General features: G+C 33.9%; 1 protein-coding gene across 1 annotated transcript; it reads left to right on the forward strand.

Annotated features, from left to right (window-relative positions):
* The first annotated feature begins 1,015 nt into the window (after positions 1–1,015).
* LOC132552846 (E3 ubiquitin-protein ligase RMND5A-like) lies at positions 1,016–10,596 on the forward strand. The gene is made up of 9 exons (XM_060217036.1): positions 1,016–1,312; positions 2,697–2,833; positions 3,698–3,835; positions 4,169–4,269; positions 4,544–4,710; positions 5,016–5,181; positions 5,932–6,034; positions 6,983–7,137; positions 8,399–10,596. The coding sequence occupies exons 1-9, from the start codon at positions 1,177–1,179 to the stop codon at positions 8,460–8,462; spliced, it is 1,167 nt and encodes a 388-aa protein (XP_060073019.1). The 5' UTR covers positions 1,016–1,176; the 3' UTR covers positions 8,463–10,596.
* The last annotated feature ends 4,415 nt before the right edge of the window (positions 10,597–15,011 follow it).

A 15,011-nucleotide genomic window follows, 5' to 3' on the forward strand; every position in this document is an offset into this window, starting at 1 on the left:
GCAACCAAATCTGATAGTGTACATAACTACGCATACCGAGGGGCGCGTACACCAAAATACAATGAACGATAAAGGGAAGTTTTTGCGACGGAAACATAGATAAATATTGATTCTGAAGTGATAATAAGTGGTTGTTCTTATCACATGCACTGTTGTTCAAATTGACTTTGAGTGCATGATCAGCCGAAAACATGTGGTGGATGCCGGATGCTGTTTTCTGTCCCTTAATATTGAGTAATCTGCCCAGTGACTCCTAAACTACAAAATGTCAGTAAACATGTCTACCACGAACGGAAACAGCATTCATTTTATCATCAACGCAATATTCATTAGAATGTTGCATTCTAATAACGGATATATACTCTGTAATCACCGTTGACTCCCAATGCGCCGTTTCGGGCATTTCGTCGCACCGGTTTCAACACGTTACGTGAAAGTGACCCTACTAGCATAAACAAATAAATTTCGGTTGATATCTTTAATTCCACACGACGCATATGAATGCTTTAAAAATGTTAGTGTTGAACTGTATCTTGATTAGTTGACATTTATTAGTAGGCGAATGGTGGCAATGGAGTTATAACATAAATACTAATAGTACACCATCACGTTACAAGCTTTCCATCAGCTGTTGATTAAAATTTATATTTACTTTCAAGCTTAAATGAATATTCGGAGTGATGACCATGTGAGCCATTCTGTGGCCATTCAGTGTAGGCCTAATTATCACCAGGGAGATTATTTAATGCATCTAATGTTTTGTGCGTTCTGAAAACATTTAGATAAAAAAGTCAGTGTGTGTATAGTGAGAATATTGATTTTAATCAATACATTTCTTACAAACCGATCAGGTGAAAAATACATTAATACAATCAAACACATAAATATGATCTGCCTATGTGTCATACCTATGCCTAATTTATCCGGTATATTTCTTCCTTTGCTTAGCAATAGCCATTGTCGTCATAACTTCCTGTTCAATGGTGGTTTCCGGTGAAATTACTGACAGTTTTCCCCACTGTCTCATCTGTTTACTTTCCTCTTTTTCAAGTCACTGTACTTGGTTGCTTGTGTTGTAAAATAACAAAATAGAAGAAATACCACTCATTCTATAGAATGACGCATGAAAAATAGAACGGAATCTCCGTCACGAAAGGTCAAGGTTGAAAAACAAAAATGGAGTCGTGCAATGCAGTTGAGAGAGAAGTTGAGAAAGTATTCAGCAAATTTTCCGGTTTGAAGGACCACTCTAACAAGAATCTTGAAGAGTTGTGCAATTCAATTCAAAGTATACAACGAGAATTGCGAGATGGTAAATGCTTTCATTTTATTGTTTTCTTTGTATGCTGCATATGGATTTAAGATGGTTTTCTTTTGTCTTCGATTTGTTTTTATAGCAACAGTTTGATAACATCAAAAACTTATCTGGATCGACACCATTTTGGTTTCATTAATAAAAATGTTCACTATTCTATTCGAACGAGTATAGGTCAATTAATGGACTTGCAGTAGAATTGGTGTCTTTTAAATTTAATCTGCTTAGTTCTTAATCATCATTATTTAATTTGGTAATCTACAATCTTTACAATACATATTATTTGGTATGATATAGTCAGGCATATAAAGGTATACTATACATACGACTAGACCTATTAATCTCTGAATTTTACTGAAGAACTGATTTCTGTACATACTTCTTCTACTTCTGCAATATATATAGATACTTACTTGCCGTAGTAGTAATGTCGTCTAGACATCGATTCCGGACGGTCATTTTGTCGAACAATATCACTTGAACTATTGACCTGCATATGTTTCGTTTCCGGAAAGAGTGAAAAATTTCTAATAAAAACCATTAACCATATTTTTTTTTATTGTTGTCATCAGTCAGGTGAATAAGAAATCATTTCATGAATTAAAGGCCAGGTCCTCTTGCAATTTTTTGGCTGGATGCCTTATATTGAAAAATGGTGATTTTTTAATACCTTTGATGACTCATTTCTAATTTTGTCAAATTACCAAGTTGTAGACAGAGAGATGTAAAAACAACTTTCTTTAAGTAGTTACTGTTACATAAAAGAAGTTTACCGAAAAATATGGCTTATTTGAGAAAACAGGGACTAAACAATAAAAAGTTTAATCTAACCTCGTAGAAAAGATGCACACATCAAAACTGACATCCACCATTATTTTATTTTGATGCTTTTGTCATCAAAATGTAGTTCCTATTCAAACAATGATTTTATGTAAAACACATGTGTATTTCTGGGCCACTCTAAGCTAACTCAAGTGTCTGTGATTTAGTGATTTCGTCAAAAACAGAAGTGCTGTCACATGTTTGATACATATGTCGATCATTTCAGGTGAGCAAATATCTGTGGATGTTTTTACTGGTCACTTTTTAAATGAATCTTATGGTATGAACACATTTCAGGTCATTTATGTATTTGTTTGTTGGCATTTCATTGACACAGTGTAGCTAGCGAAAAGTGATTGTGAAGGGGTCTGAAACTAATGCGCCAAATATACTTTCACAGAATGAAGATTTTGCAAGTGAAAAAAAAATTATATTTGAAGGAAATAATAGCAGATTTAAAAGAAGAGCATGCAGCACTAAATGCTAAATTTGAAGGTAGGGAGTTCCAGAGAACTTTGAAACTTTTAAACAAATAGAGAAAATTTTGTTTTAATTGCAGATGACAAGCTTACCGCTACTCAAACCTTAATACTGACACAGACTGTTCGAAGGATCAAAGAGGCAGTCTCGCGCTTGGGGCAGGAACATAAAGAACTACATAGTACAGTGTCCAAAGTTGGAAAATCCATTGACAGGGTAGGGAATCTAAACAGCTGTTGCTATAAATGTTATAAGTTATGATTCTATGATGACCAACCAGCAGTGAATGTGTGAATGATGTTCCTCAGAAAAACTTAATTAGTATTTAAGAGTTCTTCAACCTGGTTAGTAGAATATTGAGTTGGCTACACAACCTCGGTAAAGTTAAGATCTGAGGTGTGTCGTTTGATGCTCCAAACCAATGGTGGTGTGTGTTTTTCAGAAAGCTCAGAAGCAAAATGGTCTGTCCTGTCGTGGTTGTGTCCTTAGTCAAGACACTTTATTCCCAATTACTATTGAGGTCAATCAAATTATGCAATTAGCCCCCTGTTTGTTGTTCAGAGAGGTAGCCACTAGCTATTACTAGGAGATCATTCCTCAAAATGACCCTGGATGTTGACATTGCAATAACTCAGCAAAGAAGCAAACAAAAACTTACCTTGAAACTTTTCTGGTGGATTTAAGATGTTTATCAATGAATGAAGAATTTTATGATCATGTTCCTTAATCAGCAGCAATTGTGAAGGGATGATCAGTTGACATGTAGTACGATACTTCTCCAGCTTGTCTCCATGCATGGTGGTAACCATTAATGTACCGGTAAAAAACTCACTTATATCTAATGTTGTTCAGTAGACTTATTAACTAGCAATTTCAATGTCAAAGACTAAACACAGTGCCCCCCTACCTCCACCCCAATGGCCTGTAACAGGAAAAACTGATGTCTGAAAGATGGTATTTGTAAGCAATGAAATAAACCGTAGTTGGTCATCTTTTATGTTTTGCTGACTAACATTACAAAAGCTTGGTAACAGGATGCATGACATGAATATATTTAACAGATTTACTCTAAACTTTCAGAATTTTGTCAATGACTTGACATCTATAGCAACTGATGGTGCATTTGAGGGAGTGGAGAAAACTCATTTATTAAATGAAGTGGTTTGTGAACACTTCATGAGACAAGGAATGTTGGACATTGCTGATGCTCTTGTCACGGTATGGATAATGACCACAAACCAGATTTGAATTAAAATTAATTCATACATCCTTCTCACCTTATGAAAGATGGTTCACTGGGCATTAATCCTAAATCAAGACTTGTTCCTAAAATATGAAATAGATATGTAGTTTCTTGCTGAATTATTGCTTTGCTAGATAACAAGTGTGTAGATTTTTTGTTAGTGTTTGATTAAATTAAAAAATATATAACTGATATCTATATTACATACGCTATTATGTTAATTGTATTAACAAGTGTACCTAATATTATAAATTTTACAATCATATTTTTTGGATCTATAAGTTAATGCTTCTATTTTATGAATACAGGAAGCAAATTTAGAAATTGCAGAAGAGAAAAAAGAACCTTTCTTAGAATTACATAGAATACTCGGAGCTTTAAAACAGAAGAATTTAGAACCTGCTTTAAGGTAAGTTTTATTAATAGTCTTTGATAACATCTGATGTCATACTTACATGCCTAAATATAGTACATAGTACATGCATAATCATTATTATAATGATATCAATTTGCCTTCAAATACAGGCTGTCAATGTAAAATTAGTGATGTATTTATCAAGGAAATAAACAAATGCTTTGTCATGATTGCCCAGTAATAATCACATCTCCCTGATTTGAGTCTTTATATTTCATGTTTGATATCAAGACATGTCCATTTTACTTTTGTCTGTGTTTTTTGACAGTTGGGCTACATCTAATAAAGATAGATTACGAGAAATTAACAGTTGCTTAGAGTTCAAGCTACACAGATTAAAATTCATTGACCTCCTACGTCAAGGACGTATGTCACAAACTGAGGCATTATACTACTCTAGACACCTATCACAGTTTGCCAGTCAATATCCGAGAGGTATGTTTAACTTGTAAAATTTTTAAAGTCTTCCCGTTTGAAAACAGTTGTTTACCTATTTTCAAATACCCTTCATTAAGTTAAAACAATACACAGTAGTGTTGATTATGTTCACGGTAATTAAAGTTAATTTATGATGTTTGTTTAGTAGTGTACCTTGTTATGGGATGTGCAGAAAATTATGAACCCATTCATCTTGATTTGGAACTAGCCTGTAATATGTAATAAGCACTTAAATATTGATGGACCAGATTGCTTTCTTTGTTGACCACATGGAGACTTCTGAATACCTTTATATATCTTAGATCTACAGGTGTTGATGGGAAGCATGCTATACCTAAGACAAGGTATTGAGAACTCTCCATATGCCTATTTAGTGGCTCCTATCTACTGGGATGAGATATGTGATGTATTTACACGAGATGCCTGCTGTTTGTTGGGGATGTCGGTGGAAAGTCCTCTAAGTGTCAGGTATGTAGAAGATCCTCGTCGACTATTCTCCAATATCCATAAATTTAAATTAATTTGGCAGATTTTTTGTCTATTGTTTTACTCGTATCTGCAAAACTCATCTCTCGATTTACAAATGCTTACTAAAAAGCATTGTATGGTTTGTCATGATACATAATTGTGTAAGCAGCATTTCATTTTGGCAGCTTTTTTAACATTTTTATATTTTTATATAATTTGATACAAGAATGCTTGCCATTTTAGCACAGGGTGGGCATATATTGCTCGACTTCATGGTACTTTTAATTTTTATTCTACTCCAGCTACAAGTTAGACAAGCTATATTTGTTATAGATGGTAGCTGATAGGTAGTAAGTTATGATTATTTACATACCAGAATATCGGAAGCAATTATTCAGTTGCTAGAGCAGCAGACTTTGCAACCTTGGATGAAAATCTGATTTATGTGATTCAACATTTCTACCTGTGGCAATTTCTGTTTATGAGGAAGCTGAAAAATGGACTAGTCTGTGCTGTTGTAGTTGTCTTTTGGCAAAATACTTGCTTTGGATAGCATTCAGAGACCTCCCTCATCGGTTCAGTGAGAAAGTCTTCAGCTGCTACAAGGAGACCTTACCTCAAAATGACTCTGACTGTTCTAAGAGTGATGAACCAAGCATACACTTCCCCAGTTACTTGGTATTCACTATAAATATTCATTATTTGTTGCTGTAAATTAATTTAACCTGTGAATTTACATGTTGGTTTTAGTATCCGAGCAGGGTGCCTAGCCTTACCTCCACTGCTCAACATCAGACAAGTGATGCAGCAACGCCAAGTGGCTGGGGTCTGGAGCAATAAAGATGAGTTACCAGTAGGTTTCATTTGATTTTGTAACAAATGTTTATCAAAAGCTTCATCTAAACATTCAATCTTAAAATCATTCATTGTTTTAAATTATTTACAATTTAGTTTCTCTGTTCAGTAGTAAAAATTCTCATGTTTTTACCCAAATTTTGAAGCAAAAAGGGGAACATTTTTCATGAGGTATGTATTTTTCGATTTATTCTATTTTTGAAAATGAGGAATATTAGAATCCATCAAAAATAACAACCCTTGTATTAGCTGTAGGACTAAATGTCTGCCATCATCAGCTGAAGGCAAAAAAAGCTTTAATGATTGATGTAAAATCTGTTGGATAAATTATCAATTGTCTGGAGCAGCTTCATGGATGAAATCCCCAGTATTTTTACAGTGTTGTAAAATGCTTGTCATTTCTATCTGTACACAGCATTGTTCTTATGCTATAATCTACTTTTTTTACAAAATTTGGGATAGAAACTTACTGTACTTTACTTTTGATATTTTATGTTGGGAACTAATTGGCATCAGGCTCTGTGGGGAATGTTGTCATTTGAGGTAATAATCAAAAGAGGTTGACAATAGATCTATTATCCAGAGGGTGTTAACAATTGATTGGTTGATACTGAACTCAGGAGACAGATATTGAATTTATTAACCTTAAGATATTGACATTTGATTATCGACCAGAAAATGTTGACATTTGATAACTGACCTCCAGAGGGTGACATCAAATTTATTAAGTAGTGGTTGTTGATATTGGATGGATAGACCTAAGAATGTTGACATTTGATTTATTGACATGGTGTTTTTAACTTTCAATTATTGAGCTTGGCATGTTTGGGATAGACTTTTTAACCTGATATAATTTAAATTTGATGGTTGAACTTAGGACATTGAACTCTAAGAGAAGTTGTGATTGTTCAACCATTTGTTAGACTAATTCCTAGTAACATTTCAGGTAGAAATAGACCTGGGAAAAGATTACAGATACCACTCCACCTTTGCCTGTCCGATCTTACGTCAACAGACAACCGACGCAAACCCTCCGATGAGACTTATTTGTGGTCATGTGATATCAAAAGATGCTCTTACAAAACTTTCTAATGGAACTAAGTAAGTTTATAGCAACTTGAAATAATTGTAACGGCACCTTTGATAAAGTGGTTCTAATTAAGTTTTTTTTATGTAAATCTAAATACACATACCGGGTATTCAAATATTTTTGACTAAATGGTTTGAAACATATGATTATGGTTTGAACCAATATATGACTGCAACATGAGTAAGAGTGAAGTACATTAATAAAAATAGATGTGATATCTTCCCTATTCTGAATTTTCCATTTCTGGAAAGCAACATTCCTGCATCTCAAACCTATGCTGATGACATGTCAAAGTTGATTTGATATTCAAGGGCCTGTTCCAGTTATCACGATTTTCATGCTATATGTCATCAGGTGATGGACAAACTCATTTTATGTTGTTATAGTGATCTTATTGATTTCATTTATTATTTTGTGCGATATTAAGCTTGACGTGTGTGATGCTCTTCAGTTTGCCTGTAGGTTCTATTGTTGTTTACCTTGTTTTCATTTGAGAATGTTACATTACATACATGGATTTAGCAGAAAATGCTTACTTTTAGAGAACACCTGGTCTTATTGTCTTTAAGCGTTCTATTGTTCATATTTTGCCCTACTTTTATTAATTTGAGTTTTGATTATGGCTATGTCAACATGTTGGTGTATTTTATTGTTGTTTTTTCAGTAAAGTTACTTTGGTTTCAATTGGTTTGGTTACTGTAAATGATACAACATTATACCCAATCTCATGACACTGTCAAATTGAAAATATGACTCACTTGAAGTGGTTCTTGCGCCAATGTCTTACAAGGGTTTATATGGCTTTTTTGTTTTGAGTCCAGTGTAATGATTTTTTTGCGGAAAGAAGCTCTATCTATTTACCTATATCATGAAATGATTTCTCATAAATATTCACTTGAAAGCAGATGTTTTTGGAGTGTCTCACAATGAAAATAAACCTTAAACTTCTTAAATATATGGATGTGAGCAAAATCTCATAGCAAGTCTCGCCTCCATGCCAAATTCAATAGTTTGTTTGAATTTGCAAAGGACTCACAATTATTTATGATGGTAACAGCACTACACAAATACATGGAAGTGTAATACTTATTTCAGGTATTTCTGAGTTTTGTGTGGTACCTGTCTAGGTCAGATTTTATCCATAAACCAGTGAATTTTTTTAGCTTAAAGTGAGCACCTATATTTTGTGGCTGTCTACATCCACCATCTTGAAAAGATCATTCCTTAACTCTGATAGAATTGTAACGATATATGTTGTGTTTTGTTTTACAGAGTAAAGTGTCCCTACTGCCCAATAGAACAGCTGCCCATGGAAGCCAAGCAGATTTATTTCTGAATGGCAATCTTGACCTTACAAGTGGAGACTTGTTGCCTTTTGGGAGGACTTATATAATGGATGCTTTCTTCATGAGCTTGGTTCCAAAATTGAAAATTTTGATTTTGAATTTGTCTTGAGAACTGAGCATTTTTAAATTCAGTGAACCATTTTGAATAAGTGCTCCCTCTAAAAGGGAATTCAGAATACAACACTGTGTAAGAAGTCCTAGGTGTTGTTTTAACCCATGGTCTGTCAGCTGAATGTTTTTTGTAACTTGGTTTATGAGATCAGAGATCACCATCTGGCAAATTGGAGGTCAAAGTTCAACATAGTGATAATTTAGAGGTTGTATTGTAAGTTTATGCAGACATTTTGGAGGTCACAGGCCAACAATTTGATCCTTAAGGTCACAGGTCCACTCAGGATTTTATTGCAGGTCATATATTAAGATTTGGACACTGGAGGTTAAAGGTCAGCATAAAGATCAAATGTCAGCTCAATGACAACATGAGCATGTTTCTGTAATGTGCTGGCATATTTACAGAATTCATGCTTAGACTAAACTGAATGGACAAGGTTTTGTAACTGTTTTATTTTACACTTTAGCGAAATATTCTCAGATGCTTACTTAGCCTCTGAAAAATCTATGTTTTGATTGAATAGTGACCAAGAACTTTTTAAAATGGCTTTTTAGGAACTGTTTGTTCTGAATGTAAGATTGCTATATACAGTACCTTGTAATTTTTATGCAGATATAATTGTGTAATGAATGTGTGTTAACAACCACTTTTTGATTTTGTGCAGCAATGTGTGTGAGGGTACAGAACTACAGTCAAGGAATGGTGTTTTTAATGTAAGGAGTGTGTACAACGTCACTTGAATGAATGAATCACACATGTATATTATGTCTGTGTACTGGAATATCTAGAACATTGTATGTAAACAGTATAATATGATGTATGATGCTGTATTACACCAATGAGTGTATTACTATTAAATTCACTTATATGTTGTCAGCTTTTGTCAGACAACCTGTCTTTTCTGATATTTACTGATGGCAAGGTAGCACAGCGATTTGATCATGAGTGGTATCTGCTTAAAACAACACACAGGTGGTGATAAAGTGTGCCACTCTGGAGAGACTGCCAGTCTGGAGTAACAAAAGTGCGCTAGTCTGGAGAGACTGCCAGTCTGGAGAAACAAAAGTGTGCCACTCTGGAGAGACTGCCAGTCTGGAGAAACAAAAGTGTGCCACTCTGGAGAGACTGCCAGTCTGAAGAAACAAAAGTGTGCTAGTCTAGAGAGACAAAAGTGTACCACTCTGGAGAGACTGCCAGTCTGGAGAAACAAAAGTGTGCCAGTCTGGAGAAACAAAAGTGTGCCACTCTGGAGATACTGCCAGTCTGGAGAAACAAAAATGTGCTAGTCTGGAGAAACAAAAGTGTGCCAGTCTGGAGAGACTGTCAGTCTGGAGAAACAAAAGTGTGCTAGTCTGGAGAGACTGCCAGTCTGGAGAAACAAAAGTGTGCCACTCTGGAGAGACTGCCAGTCTGGAGAAACAAAAGTGTGCTAGTCTAGAGAGACAAAAGTGTACCACTCTGGAGAGACTGCCAGTCTGGAGAAACAAAAGTGTGCTAGTCTGGAGAAACAAAAGTGTGCTAGTCTGGACAGACTGCCAGTCTAGAGAAACAAAAGTGTGCCACTCTGGAGAGACTGCCAGTCTGGAGAAACAAAAGTGTGCTAGTCTAGAGAGACAAAAGTGTACCACTCTGGAGAGACTGCCAGTCTGGAGAAACAAAAGTGTGCCAGTCTGGAGAAACAAAAGTGTGCCACTCTGGAGAGACTGCCAGTCTGGAGAAACAAAAGTGTGCTAGTCTAGAGAGACAAAAGTGTACCACTCTGGAGAGACTGCCAGTCTGGAGGAACAAAAGTCTGGAGAGACTGCCAGTCTGAAGAAACTGGCAAAGAATTTTACTGGAATGCAACATGCTTTCAACTTGGCAACCAGGAAATTTGTAATTATCTGTTGAGAAGTTGACATAAAGGATGTAATTATACTGTATACATTGTTAACAGATTGTAATATAATGTAATATATCTATTTACACTTTAATATGATTGTTTATAATGTAATATGATGTAACATGAATGTTTACATTGTAATATAATTTAAACATTCTGCTTACATTATAGTGTGATGTAACATGAATGTACATTATAATATGATGTAACATGAATGTTTACTTTGTAATATAATGTAACACATGTATTTCTGTTTACATAGTAATGTGATGTAAATACTCGGTAACATCGTAATCACGGAACTGTCTTGATATGACATTTATGATATGGATAAATGACATTGCTTTGAATGCAAATATCTTATCCTGCACTAGTACAATATGGTCTGTAACAACTGTAATGCTATAACAAAAATGTTGATTGCTTATATTAATGTTTTATACACCTTTTGATTTCAATTACAAGTCAGTTAAAACTAGAATTCTAAATGATTACAAGTACCAGTAATTTAATTTATCAAATGGAAGTCATTTTGACAAGGTAGGTAGCTGTCTCTATAACAACAATGATATCATGGTCACACTATGGATGTTGTAGACAATCCTGAAAATTATATATCTATTTGTAAAAGCTTATAAATTTTGTATAGTAACATTGCTCTGCAAATGTAAATATTGTAATATGTGATGTATTTTGTTTACATCCTAATGTGATGTAAATTTTCTTGTTAAGTTGAAATGTGATAATATTTATGTAGTGGCATTGTTTCTATTTATCCATTATGTGTTTGGGTGAAACACTTGTACCTAAGATGAATGCGATAATTATAAATGTACCTGATTTTCTACAAGTAAATTTTGACAAATCAGTGCAAAGATGAATTTGCACATCAGATATAGCTGCAATATGTAAACACTATACAGAAGTAACAATTAGTGTTACCATTTTGTTGTGGAAGTCTTATAACGTAAGATCACCAATAAAATACATTTATTGTACAAGATAATCTCAGTCCTGCAGGAATTAACTGAAAGTTTTCATCATTGGTCAGACAGCATTGTCTTTATAGATGCATAGAGGAACATTGTTACTGATACCAGACATTTAAACGTACCACAACACCAGATGAGGTGATTGGTGGTCAAATAGATTTACTGACCGTACAAGGTGGTTTGTCATTAATTAGTTAATTGGTGACCTTTCAAATGAAGGTGATGTTTAATCAGACTTTCTAGCAAATGAATTGTCAATGTTGAAATGCATTTCATGTCAATTCAATTTTGATAAAATTAGTGGTCCATTTGATAGGTCACAAGGTAACCTTTCAACTATTGGAAATAACTGTTCTTCGGTGAAATGCACCAAGTTCATGACTGTGACATGTAAAAGGTATTAAAGTCAGGTATGTCGCATCATTTTACCATGTAGTGAAAGTTGTCATGATTTGTGTTAATATGTGATATCATCAGTTCATTTCTGGCACCTGGCAATAAACCTTGAGTTGTTTAAATGATTTGCTTTGTCCTTGAAAAAAAAATAAATTGTTGATTTTTACATTGTTATTGATTTTGTCTTTCATCTCTGGAACTTACATTCAGTAATCAGTATGTAAACACTCTTTTTCCTATTTCACTTTTTAACAACAAATCCCCATCATCAGCAGACAATTTACATTGAGTTCTACAAAAATACTTTCAACCAAAACAAAAGGGAAATTTTTTAAGAATTACCACTATATATAGATGTCAATGTGAATTAAGAGGGTCAATGATATTTATGCTCCTCTAAAATTTTCTGGGGAGCAAACAAGTTGCTGCCTTGTCCGTTTGTCCTTTTCATGTCATTAGCATAACTTTGCCCACAGTTTAACGAAGGATCATGAAGCTTATTGTATACATTGGTCATACTCCGGGGATGTGCAGTGTACCAAATTCAGGGACCTTGACCCTGTAAATACATTTGTTAAATTTTCTTTTTCGGAGCATAACTCAGCTTGCATTTAAACAAGGCTAATGAAACTTGGTGGATAAATTGATCATACTAAGACAATGCACAGTGTACCAAATTCAGCACTGCTACCTCTCAATAACCAGAGTTATTACCCTTTGTTAAAAAATTATTGATTGGGGCATAACATTGCCCACACTTAAGCAAAGATCATGAAACTTAGTATATACAATGATCATACTAAGACAATGTGCTGTTTACCAAATTTCAGGCTTTCAATCACTCAGTTTCAGAGTAATTGCCCTTTGTTAAAAATATCCTTTCAAGAGCATAATTTTGCTTGTATTTAAGGTAGGATAATGAAACTTTGTGTACAAATTGATCATACAAAGATTATGATCAGCGTACCAAATTAAGGGCCCCCAAACCCTCAATAACAGTTACTGCCCTTTGCTAAGATACCTTGTCCAGAACATAACTTTTCTTGTATTTAAGGTCGGATAACGAAACATGGTGTATACATTTACCGTAGGAAGACAATACAATACCCCTCAGTAATGAGTTATTGACCATTGTCAAAAATTTGTGTCACAAGCATACCTTTATTTGCATTCAATCTAAGGTATTGAAACTTGGTGTATACATTGGCCATACTAAGAGAATGTGCAGTAAATCAAATCCAGGGCCCGCAACCTCTTAATAACAGAATTACTGCCCTTAGTTAAAATTTTTATGTCCAATAAAGACGATTATGGGAAGCATTCATCAGTTTCACTGATGCTCTTGTCTAAATAGGTCAGAATGCCATGAGCTGAATATATTAAAAATGATTTTTAAGGATTTACTTTTATTTCCTCTTTCACCATAAAGTGACCAGACTAAAGGTGGTTTTAAATATGCGATACCATATCCCTAATTGGGCTCCACTTTTCTGCCCATAGAGAGACCAGGGTTTCTGATTACACAAAACTGAGTTATATCACCCAAGAATTTTCTTTGCCAAACTTGTTCAAAATTGCTAAATCTATACTAAAAATTATGGAAAGGTTACTTGACTGAGGAATGGAAGTGGATCATAGGTGAAAAGTGATTTGGATGAGATGGTAACTAAACAGATCAACACTCCAAACAAGTTTTTATAAATTTATTTTTAACACCTAATGCAGGAGAAGAGAACAACATAAAAGTCACAGATTTCTGTACATTTTCCATGTACACTACAGTTTAACTCAAACTATCTCAATTTGTACTGATGACTCCCATTGTTTGCATTCAGTTTTAAAATTTCTGGTTATTTTGACAGTTGTTCACTGATCTTTAGATAACCTGAATATTATGATATTTTTTGTTAAGGCAATGAAAGAATGAGATTTTTAAAATTCAACTTTCAAGTAAAATGTAATGGTTATATCAAAAAAATTAATAGATTTTATTTGTAAGAATTCTTATATAGATAACCCTGACTCCCTTCATATATGAAAATCCAGGATAGAGAGCACAATAGCACTACTGGAAAATATTCTCTATCAATTACCAGATACAGAGTGAAAGTTCATATCTTTAATATCATATTACAACAGTGCAAGGACCATTTTCTTTTTATTTGTCAAAAAGAGGGTCAAAGGTCAAAGTTTATCTAACCAAATCTTGATGTGGCCTGTGATTCTGTACTATACCTGATTATTAATCTTTTGATGACCACATGTTACACTGGTGAATAACAATAACATTATATGCTACATTTATACAGAGAAAGATGTTTTTAGAAAAATATATGAACATCTGGACGGATTCCCTGTAAAATTCTTTGTATGAAATAATATTAAGAAAAAAAATGTTCAAGAACAAAACACTTGATAAAAGTGCAGGCATCCTTTTAAGTTACACAAACTAGTCTAAAATAACTACATTGATAAGCACTTTCCATCTCCAATACATGTACATGAATGAAAATATAATTCAAAACAAAAGACAATGACGAGTACATTAATATCAAGTGAAAAAGGACTCGGGGAAACTTTTTCTGATCAATATTTCAGAAAAAAAAGCCCAAAGCCTTATATAAATATTATACACTAAAAGTACAGGATTCTTTGAAAAAAAAGTGAAAATATCTCCAAAATCCAATAAAGGGGGCTACATGCTCCCTGTGAACACAAGAACAGCCCACAGCTCACTCTGTTTCTCTGACACAACAGCATAAGTTGTTTTAAACATGCATTGCACTTAATTTGATATGAAATCACAGCTACTAAACAAAACACATACTTTTTATAAGATCAAGATACACATCTCTGTAGCATTAAAATCACTACACATCCATAAGCATCTACAACATTCATAACTATTTTTTCTTTCTTTTTTATTCAGCTAAGAAATAGCAAACAATATTATCATCTCAATTCCTCAGCATATTTAATAGAATAATCTTACACTGTACAACATATTTTCAAACACAGCATCTTTTTCATTTGTAAATCTAGTTCTTGAGACTTTGACCATCTAATTATATAAATTTTATACAACATATTAGACACTTTCTGTTAGGTAATCTGGAGACTCCTGAGATATGTTCCCAAACTTTTGGACAAAAATAAT

The sequence above is a fragment of the Ylistrum balloti genome, unplaced genomic scaffold (genome assembly GCF_031769215.1).
Source record: "Ylistrum balloti isolate Yb309-2 unplaced genomic scaffold, AGI_CSIRO_Ybal_v1 Utg370282, whole genome shotgun sequence".
In the NCBI taxonomy this organism is placed as follows: Eukaryota; Metazoa; Mollusca; class Bivalvia; order Pectinida; family Pectinidae; genus Ylistrum; species Ylistrum balloti.